Raw genomic sequence first — 21,179 nt, 5'->3', positions numbered from 1 at the left:
CTTGCCTAGGACTGAGTTTATAGTTGGAGCTAGGATGATACTTGGAAAGGTAGTAGCTTATGCAATACGAGAAGAGGGGGTGATAGGAGCCAGTTAAGTACACATACATAGTCCAAGCTGAGACAGGTACTTGCTTTGTTACAATTAGGTCTAAGAGGCAAGTTAGGCAGTGCAAATGAATTCTGGGCAAAATGAGGGTAATCGTGATTTCACTTACATCCAAAAAGCCTCCCAAGTTAAACCAAGGAAATGCTTAAAGCTTTAAGAATAAAGGAAGCTCAAGATGGTTTTCAATTTATAGCACCAGGAAATGGGACTGAAATAGAATAACATAATTGCTACAAGGTTAATACAAGCATATTAATCACATTAAGGATGTCTCAGCTAGATTTAAAAAAAAAAAAAAACCAACAAAAAACCAACCAAATGCCAAAACACCCACAAACCCTCACCAAACCCCACACCAACTGCAAAACACAGAAATACAAAACTCCAGTCACCCAACTGGCCTTAGACAGAACTTAAAAATATGACCTTAAAATAGGGTTACTGCCTAGCGACACCAAAAGCCATCTAAAATAGTCCAAGCACTGCCAGAGAGTAATTCACGCCAGCCCTGATCTCAGGCTAGCACTCTTAACATTTATCCTTTTCAGATGCAATTAAGTGACTTTTTCAGCAAGTGCTCGATTAACTGATACTAGTGTTAGCAGTAGTGTTATCTTTTTCTGAGAAGCCAAATTGGATGAAAACAAAACAAAAAGAAAACGTATTACTGTCACAGTCTTTCAAATAAAGTCTTTCAATTTGGTTTTTTATTTCATTCTCTTGGAATAATCCTCCCTCAACCCACAGTCACATCCAAAGCTAAGCAAAATCAAAGGCACTTACACCATTTTGGTGTGTGGATGTGTTTTTAAAAAGTCTTTACAGAAAATGAAAGCATTGTCCTGCAAAGGCTGTCTGCATTTGCAAATGTTCACTCAACCCTCTGAAAATGTGTGTTAATTGCACAATATTTTTTAACATTTTTGGAAGTTAGTGCTTCCTCACAAGTTATGTATGAAATAAGCTATCTTTTGCCTAAGCTTCGCTTTCAGTTCTGCCAACCAAATAATGCCTAAATCAGTTCTGATGGTTTCCAATCAGTTCTGCAACACACATACACAAACTGTCAATTATTGATGTTTGGATGAATTTGCAAATACTCCAATACTAAAATCAGTGTTAAGAATTACTCAGATAGTTAGTACATTTGTTAAAATTAAACTCTTGCTGTAAATAATGTAATATCACTACTACTCTTCCTTGAAGGATGAACAATGTGTAGTTAGATCCAGCTAAATGAATAAAGACAAGCCGGGGGGAGGAGGAGGGAAATGAATTGTTGGAAAGGGGTGGAGGAATTTCATCCTCTCTTGCAACTGATTATATACTTGACTGACATTTCTCTTGCCAAACTTTATCAATGTGACAAATACCCTCAAAATATTATGAAAGGAATGAAGTTTATTAAAACGTATGGCTCATGTTACCTTTTGTAAATGGCATTCATCCTGAAGCCATTTCCGTCTGACCTGACAAACAAATCTACAAGAAGAAAAGCTAGTCCTCTATACCAGCAGTCAGTAAGGTGGCATTAGAAGAGAAAATGCTACTGCTAAGCCTAGTAGCAGTTAATCAAGCACTTGTTGAAAATGTCATTTAATAGCATGTGAAAAGGATGTGATATACTGGAAGTTGATAAATCTTCACTTGGCTACCTTGGTAAGTTTAATGATATATGCTAAATTTTCTCTCTGTGTGTGGCATATTTTTGCACTTTTTTTAACATGTATTTCCTTTACAAATATTTTGCAGCTTTATTCTACTTACTCATAAAAGCAACTCATCAATACTCATAAAGAAAGTAGCAAGTTTGGGCTTTTTTTTTTTTTTTTAAAAGAAACACCTTATTAAACTGAAAAGCAAAAAAGATCCTATTTTTAATACAAGTTTTCCATGAAAAGATATTTTTCTTACTTCAGCAACGGAACAATATTAACATGAATATCTGGAAGCTCCATGTCAAATTGTAAAATTCTGCACAAAGAAGAGGCAGTTATTAAAAAGAAATAAAAAATAAAAAGCAAACGGTGTCTGGCCAAACAATGATCAGTTTGATGCAACTGCACTTCACAAGTCTTGAAAGATTAACAGATCTCAGAGCAATGGCACGTATGCAATCATATCTTTGCTCAGAAGTAGAAAATAGTAATCATTTGTCATTATTATTATTCATGATATGTCTTGAATGGGATTTTTCATTCTAGTCCATTTTAAAAAGCATATGAGTTAATTACCACTTATCTATTAAAGAGGAATGAATAGATGCTAATATATTTGTGGCTATTCACCACAGTTGTGAAAGAAGTCATTTTCATCATAAAGATATGTTTTTTATTCCTGTAAGCATCTGAATGCCAGTCCTCTAACAGCTGAGGAGTTCGTAAAAAGCAATACTTTGAACTTTAATGAAAGAATTTATTTCTAGTGCCTTTATAAATCAATCTGATGGGACTACATAATTAGACAAAAGTCATATTCAATATGTGATGTTCAATAGCTCACAAAAAAGTCAACATACGTTTGAATAAACTCATTCTAATAAATGAAAGTCCCCAAAAGAAGCCAGCAATCATGAGAAGATTTAAGATTCCTCTTAGCAAACAAACTGAATTAAATAATAGATTGAAGAGGCTGAAATAATAATCTTCAGCTATAACTTGAAATGTCAGCCCAGCTTTAGAGACTAGTCACCACAATACTTTAAAATACAGCTTCATGAATCACAGAACATAAGATTATTTACTGATCAATCGACAGATTACTTTGATTTGTTGCCTACATAATGTTTACTACAAAATACTTTTCCTGATGAAAAAAAAAAGTGATTAGACTCACCTTACATAAATGCCAAATTGCCTTTGCTTAAGCATTCAGCAAGTAATTAGTATTGTACATAAACAATTTTGCAACAATTAGGAGTCCAGAGAGCTAGGGATTTCATTTTTATCCTACATACAGAACTGTCATAAACTCACTTATTGATGGGGGAGTGGCAACAAGAAATTAAGTGGCAGAGTTCCTAATTACAGGGTTACTCATTACCATCTAATTCATTCTACTGACTGATGCTGACACTGCTTGCACACTCAAAGTTAGCAGCCACTTAAACCATTGCTTGCTGAAATTGTTAAAACCTGCATTTAAGCAGGATTTGAAGTGTGGGCAATTGTTCCTGTGCTAGTGCACATATCTACATTATTCTGTTTAGATTTTCTTTTTCCATTTGCATGTTTTCCCATATGAAAATTCATGTGGCAAGTTACTAAGAGCTTTTTCTGATTGTGTTTCCTAGCAGCTATAAATCTCCAGGCTGCAAATAAAGAATGCAACAACCAAGGTCTGATTATTCGCCAGACCTGGTCAAGGAAGCCTGCATTAGGGTGGAACTTCTAAACAGGGAAACTGATCTTCATAAGGAAAATGTTGCTTTGTCTGGAAGCAGCAGTCCAGAAGATGTCTTCAGCTGCTGTGAAACACAGGTATTATCAGTTTGTATGGACACCACCATGCCTCCAGACGACTACATTCAAAGGCGAGGCTATATAGAGCCTTCACTTCAGAAGCTTCCTGTAGAGGAGTCCATTGGGAGTCACCACACACCCTTCCAGTTTGACCGGCATGCTCTGGCCAGAATTTCCACTTCCCCAACTTTAAGACGTCTAAGGATGACCTCTGCTTCACAAGCACTGCCATTCCAGGACTGTTCTGACACAGCTCAGCTAGGGAATCTAAAGGAATACAACGGCTCTCTCCACCACATTTGCAAGAGTCCACCTCGGTGTACTACAACTTCCTCGTTGTCGTTGCCTTCTTGTGTTCATGCAAAATTACTGTCTTCCAAAGCCAAGTCTGAAACAACTATTGCAAACCCAACATCTGCTAGCCCCAGATCAAAACTGTCAAGCCACAAAGGTCCTCTCAGCAATGGCAGAACCAGTGAGAGACTCCAGAACTCTTGGAGAGCCAACAGTGCTACCCTGACTAGGAGAATCCCTAGTCCCGGCCCTACACCCCAGGAGGATGTTCAGGTAGGAGAAATAGAATGATGCAATCTCCTTTCCGGTCTTGCATGTTCAGTGTTGGTCCATCGTGGCCAAGAGCATAAAATCACAGTTCTTAACCTGAATTGCAGCCTGGCCTGTGCTCCTCTGATATAACAGACCAACTTCTGTGCTCATCAGGAAGGGAGATACTTCCTTCTAAATCAGCAAAGAGACAGTGGTTCCAGACTTGTGTTGTGGTGACTAGGTTGGCCTAGTCTGCTCCTGCACATGGCCACTCTTTCTTACCTCTGTCCCTTATCCCTGGTAGACCAGTATAACTGGTTTTGCGACTACGAAAGAACAAAACTAAATGATTCACCCAGTTCTAGCTTGTGTTTTACAAGATTTATTTTCCAGGATCCTTCTGTGGGGTTCCTCCTAAAGCAGGGCAGTTCTCTATTCTGTTTTATTGTATAGGATTATTAACCCTCCAAACCCCAAGAATGAAGCCATTCAAGACGGTTGAGCCAAATATAAGGTTTCCTACTACCAGAGGGAGAGGTCCCATACCCTTTCTTGATTTCCACTTACCTCTGCCAGCTCTGTCACTCACTGGCCCCATTCAGTTTTAAGTTCAGCTCAAAAAAAAAAAAAAAAGATACACTGGTCCAGCAAGTGCCAGTGTCAGTAATAAGAAGGGAGGAGCAAGCTTACTAGCTTAGAAGCTCACTAGCTTCTAGTTTTTCTTCTTTCCCTAGAAGAAAGTTACCATTCAGCTATCCCCCCTAACTTCACTGCAAGGACAAAAGGAGAGGCACCACATAAACCAGGTTTGCTGGCAGATCTACTCTCAAAGACCATGCGTTGCTTGCACAAGCAGTTGAATTCAGACGTATGCTTGACTCTGTCCACACATTTCACTGAACTGACCTGGATGGTGTCAAATAGGTGAAAAGCTCTTTACTAACTGGGTACTTTTGTGCCACAGACCAAAAGCTATTTCCCCCCTTCCTTCAAATATAGAAAACATTCTGGATATCAAACGGTTTCTCCTTTCTCCACAACAATAAAAATAATAAACCAATGCCTCAGTCTATGTAGTACATTTGTCTTAATAAGTACCTTTTTTAAAAAAAAACAGACTGCTTGCTTGCTGTCTGACCAACTAACAAGAATATGTCATTTTCTTTCAGCAGTGTGGATTGCCTATACAAAGGTATGCATGTATTTGTTTTATCTTGTCCTAAGCTTCACTTCTGTACATTTTTAATGAATCCACTTCACCCTAAGACAAAACTGAATAATGAGGTGTATGTGTAACTCAACTTCAATTCATAGATTGGTTGTGTGAAATGCCTATCCCTAGCTTGTTAAACTAAACTTTTTAATGAGATTTTCTTTCAAATCTGGCCCTCTCCGCAACATGCTTAGCTATATTTCAGCTGGACCATCATAGCTCTGCACTAAGAACTAACTGCCAAAAGGTCTGGCTCTTTGGATTAGCAGTGTCAAGTTTCTGCTTGAAGAACGTTAAACATCCCATAGTCTTGAGCAACATTCTTCAAAACTTTGTGGGAAAGAAAATGGGAGCAAAGAAGCTAACAGAACAGCTCAAAATTGTTCTCATACATGAGCAAAGCAGAACTAGGTCTGCTACTAGATGGGGAGATTGTTGATCCTACAAACTAAGAAGAATTCTTGAATTTGGCAATTCAAGTGCAAGCAATATAAGGTGCTGCACACCATAGAGCTGTGCAGTGATTTCCATCAAGCTCTTACAAGCAATTGTCAGACAGTAAAAGTTTGATTAGAAATTATTTTGATTCAGCCACCTTTGTTTCCTCCAGAAGTTCAAATGTTTACAGAAGGGAAACAAAGTTTATTTTCTTCCCCACACAACAACGAAGTTGGAGCTAGTTACCTCCCTTAATAGTCCTACCTCTCTCACTGATGGTGCAGTGCTCGCTAGATTGCATGATCCCCTTGAAGATTTCAGGTGCGTCATGCAGGTGAGTGAAGTATATTAAAAGCACACGCACTGGTGAGCAAGTCTTGGCAAAGACAGAGGTAGCCCCACAACAAACAACAATACACTTCTGTGACTCTACCATCAAGTCTTCCACTTGTTAATGCAGTAAACATCATTATTTGAGCTGTATCTCCTCTTCTTCCCAATGTTTAGTCATTTTTCAGGTAAAAGCTCTGTTATAACCTGCAGTTTATAAACAGGTCTGTGTTTCAAGCACATTTATGTTTGGGACTGGGCTGGGTAGGAGCAGGCTGATGCAGTCTATGAGCCATTACACAAGGCAGCTCCCTAGACAAAGCTTAACAGATGTGCACGTGCATCTGAAATCACATTCCCTGCAGAACAGGCCTCCTAGATTTTCTGAATTGTTGCAGTTTCAAATCCACTCTTTAGTATTTTTAAATTAACAATGGAGATTGAGAGAGGAGGCGAGGGAGACACCTTTGCACCTTGGTATGAAAACAGGCGATCTGTACCTATTATGGGAAGAATCTGCTCTGACCAAACTCAAAACTGTGATATGTATCTCACTGACAAGGTGAAGATCTTTGTGATCTTTAGCAAACTTCAGGGACTAGAAGGATACCATCTGCAAATGGCTAAACAGGAGAACACTGAGCATTTAATGCCACTTGCCTGGCATCTTCAGAAGGAAGGCACTATATGCCAGCTATTATATTGGCTCTGGACTTCTATCCAGACATTTTAGAAATCAAGAAATCACACAAAGAACAACACAAGCTTTGTTCCATAGCCACCAACACAAAAGACTGACCAAAGGAGGTTTGGATGATGTATCAGAATTTCTATATTTTTGTCTTGACTAATATTAGAATGTAGAAATATAAAACAAAAATAACCAACATATATAAAAATAACCACTAATAACAAAAATAAATTTCTGCTTTAAGCTTTTTTTTAATCAAGTTGAATTTAGTCCAAGGTCTGGGCAAAGGTATATTCAGCTCCTTCTTTATCCAAATCATTAGTCTAACTCCTTAACGGCTAATGCCCTCTTATCACAGCCAGAGAAAACTGCTTGAAATGTCAGGTTATTCTCCCCATCTAGAATCACGCTGAGGCAGATGGCAACTGTCCTCCAAGACTGACTTATATACCATCCCAGTTAAAAATCATACATCCATCCTTCAGTTTTAATGAATACCTCTTCTCCCCACTCCCAGGCTGTACTTTCAAAAGTCTTTCTTAAAGCAGCAATGCTCTTTTTAAACAGCGTTCCCACACACAGCACTCAGTCAGGAATGCCAGTACATCTTTGTCAGCAAGACAACATGCTGAAATGGTGCTGATTAAATATAATCAGCCAAAATAAATAAGCAAAAAGGACAGAGAGGTGAGGCTGGGACAAGACGAGATACTGAAGCCAACTCTGCTGTGGAAGGAAATGTTGATAGAATGAAACCTTTACTCTGAGCTCATTTTCTCCTTGCACCAATCAGCGTATCAGACTCACTGGAAAACTGCACTGCACTATTTCCTAAAGACAATTAACTAAAGAAAATTCCTCTCAGTAACTGACAAGGCAGCTCCTTTTCAGTTAATTGAGGGAGCTGGCCTCATCGATCTTGAAATGCTCCTCTTCCTCTTTTAATGTCTCATATGCCTGTGAAGTGTCATACTAACTCTTTGAATCAGGGATTCCAAACACGCTCCCTGAATGGCTTGGATGATATCTAACATCTATCTCAATACTGTGACCACCCTACAACATTGACTTTCATAATCTCTTCAGTTGCTTTTATTGTTATGTAGTGGTTATTTCTATAACTAACAGACCTGTTATTTAAGTAAGATGATTTATACAGACGTCTGTTCCTTGGGACAGCTAGTTAGGCTAAGATTATGGATATATAACCATATACAAACCTCTAAAAGGCAATCAGCTGAAACTCTCTGTGCCCTACAAGCAACTATATATACAGGATATTTATTTTTCCAGACCATGATCTGTTTCAGTGTCTTTAATAATGTTCATTCATAATGCTAATCTATGACATTATCTTGTTTCACAAAAAAAAAGGAGGAACTGTTGCATTCCCCAGGTGCTTGAAGTCATCCCTAAAGTACAAGGGTTTTGAAAACTCAACACTTCAGTCTTCTGCCCCCTGTAAGAAAACAAAGCAAACTAAAGAAAAGAGCAAAGCTATAGGGTCTGTAGGCACGAACAGATTCTAAAACACTGCATATAGACTCAAAAACAGGCAAAGTTCATTACACAGCACTCCAGTAGTTTGATTTCTACAGAAAAAACCAAGAAAAACATCTAACATATCTAAGACATCTAGACATCAGGCCAGTTGATAACAGATACCTGAACCTTCATCTGTGAAGTATGAGTACATCATTTAGTCATGTAAGTCATTAACTGGCCCAGGCATGTAAGATTGCAGAGGCATATTGTAGATACACATGCAAGTGACCCTGGCATGCTTCCACATATCACAGGTGTGATTACCTATGTGAAGAGCTTGCTTAAACATATGTGGGTTTAAAGTTCAAGGTGTTTTTCATCTAGGAAGGTAATGCCATTTAATTCAGTCACAGTGAAACTATGTTTCCCGTTACTTATCTTCATAAGCCACTAGCCTCCAACTTCAAAATATATTCTGAAATTGAAGTAGGTTAGATACTTTAAAAATCAATAATACATCGGCAATCTTCTTCTGTGATTCAAACCTGAAATAACTCTCCTGAATTTCCTAGTACAGGAGTGACAACTTTAAGAATTAGCTTTGTATTATAGTGCAGCATCTGGATTGTATAATAACTCAGCCGCCCAAGACATTACATTGTGGCATCACTGAAGGTTTCAGAAGCACCTTAATACAATATTTACCAACACTCATCCTCACTAACAAGGAGGATCTGGTCGAAGCAGTAAGGGTTGAGGGCTGCCTTGGTTTCAGCAACCACAAAATGGTGGAGTTCAGGATCTTGTGCGGTAGGACTAGTAGAATACCAAGTAGAATTGCAACCCTGGACTTTAGCACGGCAAACTTTGGACTTTTCAAGCAATTGCTAGGGGAAATCCCATGGGCAAGGCTGCTTGAAGGTAAAGGGGCCCAAGACAGTTGGTTGGCATTCAAGGATTGCTTTTTCCGAGCCCAAGATCGGAGCATCCCGACACGTAGGAAGTCAAGGAAGAGGGCCAGGAGACCTGCATGGCTAAATAGGGAATTGCTGGGTATGCTCAAGTGGAAGAGGAGAGTTTACAGGTCATGGAAGGAGGGGCTGGCCACTTGGGAGGAATATAAGGCTGCTGCTAGAGGATGTAGGAAGGCAGCTAGGAGGACTAAGGCATCCTTAGAATTAAACCTGGCGAGAAGGGTCAAGGACAGCAAAAAGAGCTTTTTCAAATACATGGCAGACAAAACTAACACCAGAGGCAATGTAGGCCCACTGATGAACGGGATGGGTGCCCTGGTGACAGAAGATACAGAGATGGCAGAGTTACTGAATGCCTTCTTTGTCTCTGTCTACTCTGCTGCAGGCAGTCCTGAAGAGCCCTGTACCCCTGAGACCTCAGATGAAGTCAGGTCGATGGAGCGGTTTGCCTTAGTCGATGAGGAATGGGTTAGAGACCAGTTGAGCAATCTGGACATCCATAAATCCATGGGTCCAGATGGGATGCACCCGCGGGTGCTGAGGGAACTGGCGGAAGTCATTGCTAGACCACTCTCCATCATCTTTACCAAGTCTTGGGAAACGGGAGAGGTGCCTGAGGACTGGAGGAAGCAAATGTCACTCCAGTCTTCAAAAAGGGCAAGAAGGAGGACCCGGGTAACTATAGACCGGTCAGCCTCACCTCCATCCCTGGGAAAGTGATGGAACACCTTATCCTTGGTGCCATCTTAAGGCATATCAAGGATAAGAGGGTTATGAGGGGCAGTCAACATGGCTTCACCAAGGGGAAATCATGCTTGACCAATCTCTTAGCCTTTTATGAGGAAATAACACGGTGGATGGATGATGGCAGAGCAGTGGATGTGGTCTACCTTGACTTCAGCAAAGCATTTAACACAGTCTCCCACAGCATCCTCACAGCTAAATTGAGGAAGTGTGGTCTGGATGATCAGGTAGTGAGGTGGACTGTGAACTGGCTGAAGGAGAGAAGCCAGAGAGTTGTAGTCTATGGGGCTGAGTCTAGTTGGAGGCCTGTAACTAGTGGAGTGCCTCAAGGGTCAGTACTGGGACCGGTATTATTTAATATATTCATCAACAATCTAGATGAGGGAATTGAGTGTACTATCAACAATGTCGTCCTGGGGTGTATTAGAAGGGGGGTGGTTAGTAGGTCGAGAGAGGTCCTCCTTCCCCTCTACTCTGCCCTGGTGAGACCGCATCTGGAATATTGTGTCCAGTTCTGCCCCTCAGTTCAAGAAGGACAGGGAGCTGCTAGAGAGAGTCCAGCGCAGGGCAACGAAGATGATTAAGGGAGTGGAGCATCTCCCTTTTGAGGAAAGACTGAGGGAGCTGGGTCTCTATACTTTAGAGAAGAGGAGACTGAGGGGTGACCTTATTAGTGTATACAAATATATAAAGGGGGAGTGTCACGAGGATGGAGCCAGGCTCTACTCAGTGGCAAACAATGATAGGACAAGGGGTAATGGGTACAAACTGGAACACAAGAGGTTCCACTTAAACTTGAGAAGAAACTTCTTCTCAGTGAGGGTGACGGAACACTGGAACAGGCTGCCCAGGGAGGTTGTGGAGTCTCCTTCCCTGGAGACATTCAAAACCCGCCTGGACACATTCCTGTGTAACATTATCTAGGTGTTCCTGCTCCGGCAGGAGGATTGGACCAGATGATCTTTCGAGGTCCCTTCCAATCTCTAGCATACTGTGTGATACTGTGTGATACTTAAAATTTCCACGGGGAAGCACTCACCGCACCTCATAAGGAAGTGGTCTCCCTGAACTGGTATGGGCTTGCAGACAACCAAGAAACAGACCCCACCCATAAAAGCTCTAATGAACCATGTGTTAGTTTCAATTTCATGATGAACCTCAGTCTCCTTGTAAATCCCAGTTAAACAAATAGATCCAATGTTCCCCATTCAGCAGCACTACCAGAAAAGGAAAAACTCAACCATTGCACGTTGGAAACTCCTCAGCATGCAGTTTCCAACCTGTAATATGCCCATATTTCAAGTGTTTAAAGTCCAAGACCTGGCCCCCCTGCTAGCCTACAACCCTCTCTGTTGTTAGGACCAATCCTTCATCTATACAATTCAACTGGTTGAGCTAAAGCAACTGCAAGCAATGTCACTGTCAGTTCTTAACAAAAAGCATAACCTCCATGTCCTGCTCTACATAGCAAATCCCAGTTCTTTCCATCAGAGCTCACCTGCAACTTGACAAGTTGTCAAGTGACTATTCATGCACTTATGGGGAAAAACATACCTGCCAGGTTTCACATCAGGCCTTGGCAAGTGGCTAGATACTCAGTAACGTATCTGCCTACGCAAAACAAAAGCAGTAATTATATGACCTAAAATACTACACACAATAGGTGGCGACTGAAAAAAATGGATATATGTACATACACTTCGTGCTTCCTCCCTCAGCTACTTAGCTACCGACCCTTTGAACTCTAATGGAATCTTCATGCATCAGTCAGTTGAAGACAATAAAAAAGGCAGCTGTCACTTTGCAGCAGTATACTAACACAATTAATTAGGTATTGGTGTGAGTTACTAGCAAAATACAAAAAGATTTTAATGTGCACCAGTAGTCTCTGTATTTGAATGCAAGCAGCCTCTGGCACAAACATGCTATTGGATACAGAATGCCTGTGTCTCTTCACTGGATAGATCTATATCCTGGACAACACCCTCTATTAGTAACAACTAATTAGTAGTTAGCAAGAGCCATCTGGTTTTGATCAGCAGGGCCACCAAGTCATACTACATGCAAAACACATAATATTTGAATTAACAGAAAAATTTCAAAAAGACTTAAAAACAATAGCACGAACTGGCCAAAAGGTTAAATATTAAAAAATATAACCCCAACATTTTAACTATTCCACTAGTATGCCATTTTTTCTTGAAATCACCCAAGTTATATGAAGGCTAAAAGTAATGACAACCCACGTATCAACTAGGGACAGGGGATTTAACTACTGCTTTGTTCTCCAGTGCCAAAACACACATTCTGAAATTCCCACTCACTTTTGTGCCTAATCTCAGAAGAACCCAGGAATTTCCTGTGTTTAAGCTCCCTAAGTACCTAGTATCTGAGGCAAGCCATGGTTGTAAGCACCTTGATCTCAGCAACAATGTGGAGTTAGAAGGATAATTAGATATCTCCTGTCGATCACTGAAATTTTGTACTCATTGTTCCTTCAGCACATCATTTCATAGCTGCTGTGATTTGGGGTTTTTAGCTCAAAGGAGTGCTTCAGAAGCTTCCTCTGCAGCCATGAGCAAAGAGAGATGACATGTTGTTTTATCTCACAGACCAGAAGGGCACAGGCGTAGCTCTGTGGTAGCGAGTCTGCCTGGACTGAAAGCGTTGCCTGGAGACCCTGTGGTGTCAGACACTGCAATGGACTACCTGCCCCACGCCGCCGTCTTGCTAAGTGCAGGTCAGATATAGGGTGGGGTTTGTTCATCCTGTGTGTGTGTGGGATGGGGAGGGAGGACCAGTGCAATGATTACACACGAGGCGTTTGTGGGGGATGCTGTAACCCACACCAAAGAGACTGCATTGTTAATTTAAAAATTCCCATCAGTTTGTTCTTTTTGCCTGAATGTTGTTGTTGAATACAAAATCTAATAGGTAGATGAGGTGGGGAGGACACAGATCACCTCCTTCTTCCATAGGCCAGGCACAACCGGAGCCCAAACCAGGATCTCCATCCACAAGCAGTTGAGTTACAAATCCCAACCTGTACAGCTTCAAGCAGAAGGAAGAGACTGGCCCGTGTGACCCTTTCAAGCAGTTTTCAATCACAAGGATAGCAGACCCAAGCTATGGCTAGAGATTGCCCGAAAGAACTTCCACCAGCAAAATGTGGACCTGCAATCAATGTCCACAAATACCTACTGTGGAACATAGAGAGATTGCCAGTGACCAGAGATCAAAGTTCCTTAAAAAAATAAGTCAGTCAAGGTCACAACCAGCAGCTTCATGAAAGCAAACAAGCCAGCCCGTGATGAAGGACTTCAAAAACCAAAAGGAGAAAGTTTTGACTGTGATTCCCAGTCACACACTTGCCTGAAGGTAGGTGCCACATATAGAAGAAATTTGCTCCAGATTTCTTGCTGAACAAACACAGGCATTCCTCACCTCTCACCCAGTGCATTCCTACATCTAGATCCTTAGCTTTCCCTGCGCCTCACTAAAGACCATGAGCTACCGCCTACAGCATTGTGCCAGTCCCATGACAGATCTGAGGCTCAGAGTTTGTAGGGTTGTTTATTCACAGGAGTTTTAAATACCTGCATAGCTCCAAGATAGCACTAATGAGCAGACAAAGCCAAATTCTTGCTTCAAAACAATTAATATCTTAAGGTATGATGTGTTTTCCCATGTAAAGAGCTGGCAATCACACAGTGATCATCTGCAGCAAGTGGGAGTGTTTAGCATCATCCAAGATCCCATTACAGACAGACATAATTCTTGCTGGGAGGAACCCAACAGGCTTCATGGGTTTTAATTCTGGTGCACAAACTGTCTAAACACAAGTATTAAATCTGAGCCAAGTAGAGTATATAGGCTTCATCTTACACCAAAAAACAAAACAAAACAAACATACATATAAATAACAGGGGGTTTTTTTAGTTATTTTTTTCTTTACTAATAACACGCTTGTTTTACCCATTAGAGTCCAGAAAAAACAAGGTGGCCATTTGCCAAAAGAGGAGTTGTGAGTATTTAACTTCTTTGTTCCCCCTTGCACTGGCCTTGCCTTCTCCCGCAACTAACTTGGGAAAAAAAGAGTTTCGTTACTACCTCTGGAGAATAGCAGCCAGCAGGTGAGCTGAACTCAGAGGTCTCAGCCCACCCTGGGCTCGGGCATTAACCTGCAATGAAGGCGGGTAGCTCCAGCACAGCCACCAGCACCACTGCACTTGAAAACGGTCGGTGCTGCTGCTCCCCATCCCCATGGGTGGTGGAAGGAGAGGTGCCCTTATCTGGGAAGACAGCACAAGAGCTCTCTCTCATTCAAGGTGTTCAGTGGTAGCAGCAGGTCCAGTGCAGCTCTCCAGGGTAAGAGGGCACAAGGTGGGCAAGCCAGTCTCATCACTGCTTTGACCACAGTATATCCTGCATGCCAACCTAGATCTTAGGCCCTTAGGGCTCTGGAATACTTGCCTAACTACCACTCATATGCGAGGGATCTAGGCTGTACCTATAAAAGTAGCTTCCTGGATGCTTTCTTAGGCCTTTCCCGTCTTCATGGGCACCCCACACACACACTTGCCAATATAATCATAAACACCACCACAGTTCAGTTAACTTCCTTGTCTAACACATTTCTGTGTCTTTTCCAGTTGTGAAAATTTTCACCTACTATGGTATTTAAATTTCCCTTCCGAGTGTTGTTCATCATTTCAAAAAATATCATTTACAAGTGTCTTGATATCTTTGCACTCCTAAACATGGAATTGTGTGCAGTCCCTTCCTCATATTATTTGCATTTTATCTTCTAAACCTCAATTATCAAAGGAGAGTTTGTGCCAGTGAAACCAATGCAAATACTCAGATTACACATACAATAATCCCCACTTCATTTGATAGCATTCTTATACCATTTGAAGGAGCATGGTCTAAAACTGAGACTTTTTAAATTAAGAAAAATATTTGAAATCAGCAATAAAATGCATTTGATATTAGCCAAAAGTGATTTCTGAAACTATTGAATGCCATGAAATTTGAGGGTTCATTGGTTAAGTGGGTGTATGTAAAATTGCATTACTGTTTCTGCTTCATTTCAAGCTAACTTTCAAAATTAAGAGTTGAGCTTAAACTCTGAATTTCAAATATTATAATCAAACACATATTTCAAAATTGGCCTGTGTTCAGTGCCTAAAGTTCAGACAACAGAAATCTGTAAAGTAAGAGCATACTGTTCCAGAGAGCAGATAAAACTTAAGCAAACACCTTACATATAGACTTACCTTACAACTCTGTGCTCACAGCACCGATTTATAGTTCATAAATATTGGTTAAACTTTTTACATGCACTGTTGGCCTGAAAAATAAAGCCAAACCAAAAGCAATTGTATTTATTTCATGATCCCTCCCACAAACTCTTCCTGCTCTCCAAGCTTTCTGAAGCTCATTTTATAGACACTACTCTGCAACTGACCAAAGGAGTTTTTTTTCAACATGTAGCCCCAAAAAAATAAACAAGCCTGCAAACTTTGCATGCCTATGGCAGGAGGATGTTTTCAACCATGAGGCTTTTGTTCCCTCCTTCTGACAGGGCTGAAGGAAACAAAGCCTTTTATTTGCTCTGTCTTCTGAGATAGCCCATTATTTGTTATTACCATACTGATGAGTTGCCCTGGCAAAAATTTCTGTGTTACATAAATAATACCTTACATACCTACACAACCCCACCCATAGCTACTACTAAACCTGCCATCAATGCTTCATGTCTGTGTAGGAGCGTCTTGGAGATAAAAGGTAATCAGACTGAGGGAGCTGGGTCTCTATAGTTTGGAGAAGAGGAGACTGAGGGGTGACCTTATCAGTGTCTATAAATATATAAAGGGGGAGTGTCACGAGGACGGAGCCAGGCTCTACTCAGTGGCAAACAATGATAGGACAAGGGGTAATGGGTACAAACTGGAACACAAGAGGTTCCACTTAAACTTGAGAAGAAACTTCTTCTCAGTGAGGGTGACGGAACACTGGAACAGGCTGCCCAGGGAGGTTGTGGAGTCTCCTTCCCTGGAGACATTCAAAACCCGCCTGGACGCATTCCTGTGTAACATTATCTAGGTGTTCCTGCTCCGGCAGGGGGATTGGACTAGATGATCTTTCGAGGTCCCTTCCAATCTCTAACATACTGTGATACTGTGATACTGTGATTCAGTTAAGGGCAAGCTCATTACAGATCAGAGCAAGGTGAACTGAACTGGGTAATCTTCTCAACAGTCTTTAAAATACTGTATGAATTAGGGATATTTTTTTGTTATTCAAGAGGCTAAAGACAAACAGAAGCAAGTATCTGATATGGAAAACTGTCTTTCAACTGTTAAGATCATAGACTTCAGCACATATGAATTTTTCTGCTTTAAGGTATCAAAATACTAAGTATACTGCATCAAGGATATTGAAAGAAGGGGATAAAAACTTTGTCTTATTTTCAAGTTACCATTTTTCATTACATTAATCTGGACACGAGACCTTTATGTAAAATTAATGTATAAGCATAAGGTATATTTTTGAGGCCCTTATTGACATGGTTTAATGGTTGGCTTGGAAGTCCTGGGGTAGCAGTTGGACTTCATGATCTTAAATGTCTACTCCAGCCTAGTTGATTCTATAATTCTATGAAATGGAGGGGCAAGGGGATTAGCAAGGAACTGACTTTGGAGCAGGTCACTGAGGTGGTAGCAGCTGCCTTAGGACTAAACAAAATATCTAAGTACCTATGAAGACCCAGACCTTCTGTACTTCGATTATACCATCTGGAAAATAGGAAGCTCTCATACATCCCTGCTTTCCAGCAGCAGCACAACATATTAAATTCTTTAGCATTTGAAAGCTGCCCACTATTTTTTTCATACAGCATCCTTCAAACATAGGCTATCATACAGTGTTATTTTCAGATTCAGTACTTTTATGTCACCAATATTTTGGAGGAAAACATCAGTTTTTAAAATCTCTTTTGAAGGCCTCTTTAAGCTTTCAGAAGAATTGCTAACAATGGCAGTCAGGCTCTTTGCAACAGTCGGTGGTTTTCTTTCTTCTTCAATCAATAGAGTAAATTTTGGCGTGAATTTGTACAGGCGCAACAGACAGAGCAGAAAGATGTCGACAGGCAGTTCGAAGTGAAAAAAGAAGCAGCAATGTGGGAACTTTTCACAAGTGAATGCACCTACTTTCTGGATAATTTGCTGGTTCTCAAAATGGTAAGTTCAGATTTCATTTCTCAAAAATAAGTATTTGCCCTGCTGCCAGCATGGCAGGCATAAAGCCGTCTGTTAACCCCTCATTGAGTGTCTGTGGGGGAATGACTTAAGTAGTTGTTTTTTCTCCCATCTTGCTGTTTCCCCAGTTCCCTTTGGTTTTTAACTTCTTTATAGCATCTCTACTTCCAGATATCACTTTCTAGTGCTTTGCAAACACCATCTGATTGCAGATCCTGCCGGTAATTTCAGCTGATACTCTCCTATTCTTCTCACTAACGGTGAAACCACTCTCCAATTGACCATACTAGATGTTTCTCTACCAGTGGTCTGTAACACTATAATCTTAGTTTAACTTCATATAGAGCCATGTTTAGATTATCCTAAACAGAGCATAAAAATCTCAGAATTCAGCAGACCTGTAGTTCTAATATTACAAGAAAACAAGGAAACTAATAAACAACTCCTCTCCCAAAAACTCCAAATTGTCTCCATCCATCGTGGTGAACTTTAAGAGCTTTGAAATATGGACAAGAATATTAGACACTGATACAATAACTGCACAATTTACATTCAACACACATCAAAAGTTAGTGTACCCATTTAAAAGGATGGAAGCTTCCCTAAATATCTTCCTAATGCTTTTCACTTATTCTGCAAAGAAAGTTTCTGTTTTCTCATTAGTCAGAGGAAAAGATTAGTGAAACATTTTCCATGTTGCTGCGAAGTTAGACCAGGCAGTACAAGAAATACTGCAAAGAAAAGGGAATACAGAACTGGGCTGAATTCCTCCTTGGTGGGGCAGAACAGGAAGGGAAAGTAGTGGACCAGGACCAGCTGTTGGTCCAAGGCAAGATGGAAGCATCCTTCCTTCCATACACTTTGTTCAAGGATCTGAGAAGATTAAAAACAGGTGAATCCTTTGGAAGGATGACAACAGGAGACACACAGGCCCCTTGGTGAGACTGATGTAGGAACCCACAGACAAACCTCAGCCAGGCTCCTGTGACCTGTGAATGATGAACTATTCAGCCCGTGCTAGCTTCCCAAACTTTTCTGCAAAGAAGAAATCCACTGAATTTGGATAGCCAGTTTTAGAGATACCTGCTACTCTAAATACTTCCCAGTATAGGAATATTCCACCGATTTTAACAAATCTTCACAGGGAACTTTAAAACCACTGTAAATCCCCTTTAAGCTCTCAGGTCAACTGCTCGTGGCGACAATCACACAAGGCTAAGCAAACCCTCCCACTAACTCTTCAGTATTGGCACCTGGATGATAGTTTGGTGGGTTTTGTTTGTTTTTTTTTCATTAGTGCTTTTCACACATATACAAAAACTCTACTCAGTAATCTACATTGTTTAAGCCTTTTTCAGATTTAGGTCAGATTCAGCACAGCTCCAAGATCACCATCAGAGCTCAAATACTATAAAATCTTAAACAGCCAATAAGTATCCATGCAGTTTTCACTCAATACAGGCTAATAAAACAATCCAAAGAGATGAAAAACCTTCATGAGCCCTCCACTTACACTATTACAACCATTTCTTAACCCCCATACTAACTCTAAACAACTTCTATAGCAGCAGATACATGGGATATGGAGGAAAGCATTTAGAAAAGTCATCATTACAGAAATCTGTAACAATGACTCTGATGTTATTAATTCTTTCACACAGAAAGAATGCTAGAGGACCCAGCAGGGACATAGCTGCCTCTGTGGCAGCCACAGAACACCCCAGGGACATCACTCATACCCTCCTCCTCACACAAAGCCCAATATTTAGCCCTCAGGCAGGTCTGGAAAAGTTTCACAAAGTGTCATCTTCTGCCCTCCCCAGATGAAATAATCATTTAGTAAGAATTACAGTGCAAACATGTTCTCTTCAGGAAAAAGGCAAAAAAAGAGTACAGATACATTGAATTGCCTCAAACAATAGGTAACATGGATTTGGTTTGTTTTTAAAGGTATTTATGAACACTCTAAAATGCCTCCAGACTAATGAACTTCTCTTGGATGTGGATTTATGGAGACCTTTTGCAAACTTAGAGGTGTTAAGCAAGGCGAGTAAAAAAAAAATAGTGTTATTGAGATCAGAGACCAGCCCAATAAAAGGAGATGAGAAACCACCCATAAAGCTTCTATTAAGATCCAGTTCTCACAACTGGGACTTAGTTCAAATAATTAATCTTTCCTTCCTCTCTATTTGGTATATCAGGGGTTCAGGTTTCACCAGTGCAAACTATTCTCACGCACCTCCAGCAAAAGATAAACAGGCATTTGCACAGCAAGGAGAGCTCGTTTGGCAGCTGTTTCTGAAGTAAACATGAGATTGAAACTAATTCTCATAAGCAACATCCTTTTGAAGATAAACTCTGACTGCACAATCCTTACAGCAAAGCAGCAACAATGGCAAAATAACTTCAATAACAAGTTTCCTTCTGCAAATGGACACAAAAACTTTGCTATCTATAGTGCCACTCCAGCAGGGCAAGTTAAAACAAAAGACTAACCACTCCTCTCCTCTGAGGTTTCCCTCAGTGTGAGTGGATAGTTCCCACACAGACTGGATGCTCTGTGTTCATGTGCTACTTACCCTCCAGCTTCCAGGAGGAGGGAGACCACGTGGCTTGGCTGTGATGAGCTCCAGCTCTTTGCTGCTTGTGGCCAGCTGCTGGGAGACCATTTCCAGCTCTGAAAGTTAAAGGAAGCCGTAAGTCCAAAGCAGCTTTTACGTAACTTCAGAAGCAAACCAAATCTTTTTCTTAGCTTGAGAGCTCTCTTTCAGGACACCTTGTCCTTAATAGCAAAGTGACTTTTTGGAAGGTACTCTCCAGCTACGTAAATGGAAGGAAAGCTCTTCAAAGTAGGGGCAATTAGCCAGAGCTTAAACGCATGAGCAAGTCACCCCTGCTCTGCTGAACCTCACACCAGGTGAGCTGCTGTGAGTGACCACCTGAGCAGGCCTGGCGATACAAGAAAAGGTGTTTAGCTGATGTGTTTCACCTTGCACTTGTTGTGTACTAAGACCATACACACAGCCAACTACCAGAGTTCAGCTTATGTGTGGTTGCTGATTCCTTTGTTCTTGTTCAAGGAAACAAGTGGGTTATAATGCTGTGTGTCATTTAGCAATCACAAAAGCTTTGAGCTTGGCTGGAGCTGGGTTACGTCTAGAGAGAATTTTCTTTAATACATTTTCTGTTTTGTTTTCTAATTTTTTGTCCTTACTAATAAGGATGTTAAATGATCACGCTTTACTCATACTTGTATATAAACCAGTGATCAAATTCTGGAGAAAATACCTGTTTTCAATGCCTTTTATGTATTTTTTCATGCATTTACATCCATTTCTTCTTGACAGCAGGCTGAATCCATCAAAAAATGCATGTTCTAAAAGGCATAAAATACACCCTTGTCATAATGAAACAATAAGCATCATCTTATAAGCAACACTGTCCCCATAAATACACCAAACAAAGCCACGTGTGAACCTCCAACAGCAGTTCTTAACAGTATCACAGACGATGATGTTTCCTTCTGGCCTAAAATTTGGCCTAAAGCTGAGCCTGGTCATGAATTTGTGTGCAAATAGTGTGTTAAGAAGGCAAGTGTGGGTTTAGGAGCAGGCTCTCATCTGCATCCGACTGACAGTGTGGGCACCCTTGAATCCAGTGCAAAGACATAAAGTTAACTTCTGGGGAATATGTGACTTTTTACAGCATTTTATAGAGATTTCCCTCATCTCCAACAGCATGAAACAAACTATGAAAAATGATATCTTCTTCAAAGGACCATGAAGACTCCTTTATCATCACAGCTAGGTCATATGCAGTGTTTTCCAATAGACAATTTTTCATGTCAATTCATGTTAGATACAGCTGCTGCCCTAAAATAAGTTTAAATGGAATAACTAATCTTGTTTCAAAGCTTTTGTCACATGG

General features: G+C 40.7%; 1 protein-coding gene across 1 annotated transcript in view; it reads left to right on the top strand.

Annotated features, from left to right (window-relative positions):
- Positions 1 to 3,431: 3,431 nt before the first annotated feature.
- Positions 3,432 to 21,179, top strand: part of PLEKHG7 (pleckstrin homology and RhoGEF domain containing G7) — a 34,410-nt gene continuing 16,662 nt past the window's right edge. The window contains 7 exon segments of the mRNA XM_061454516.1: positions 3,432 to 4,136; positions 5,285 to 5,307; positions 12,603 to 12,730; positions 13,980 to 14,014; positions 16,303 to 16,398; positions 17,085 to 17,234; positions 19,203 to 19,298. Coding sequence (XP_061310500.1) covers positions 3,432 to 4,136; positions 5,285 to 5,307; positions 12,603 to 12,730; positions 13,980 to 14,014; positions 16,303 to 16,398; positions 17,085 to 17,234; positions 19,203 to 19,298 — 1,233 coding nt within the window.

This window comes from Pezoporus flaviventris, unplaced genomic scaffold (genome assembly GCF_033815535.1).
Source record: "Pezoporus flaviventris isolate CSIRO_AGI_PZ_B2104156 unplaced genomic scaffold, CSIRO_AGI_Pfla_v1 ptg000016l, whole genome shotgun sequence".
In the NCBI taxonomy this organism is placed as follows: domain Eukaryota; kingdom Metazoa; phylum Chordata; class Aves; order Psittaciformes; family Psittacidae; genus Pezoporus; species Pezoporus flaviventris.
This window is presented reverse-complemented; position numbering and strand designations above follow the sequence as displayed.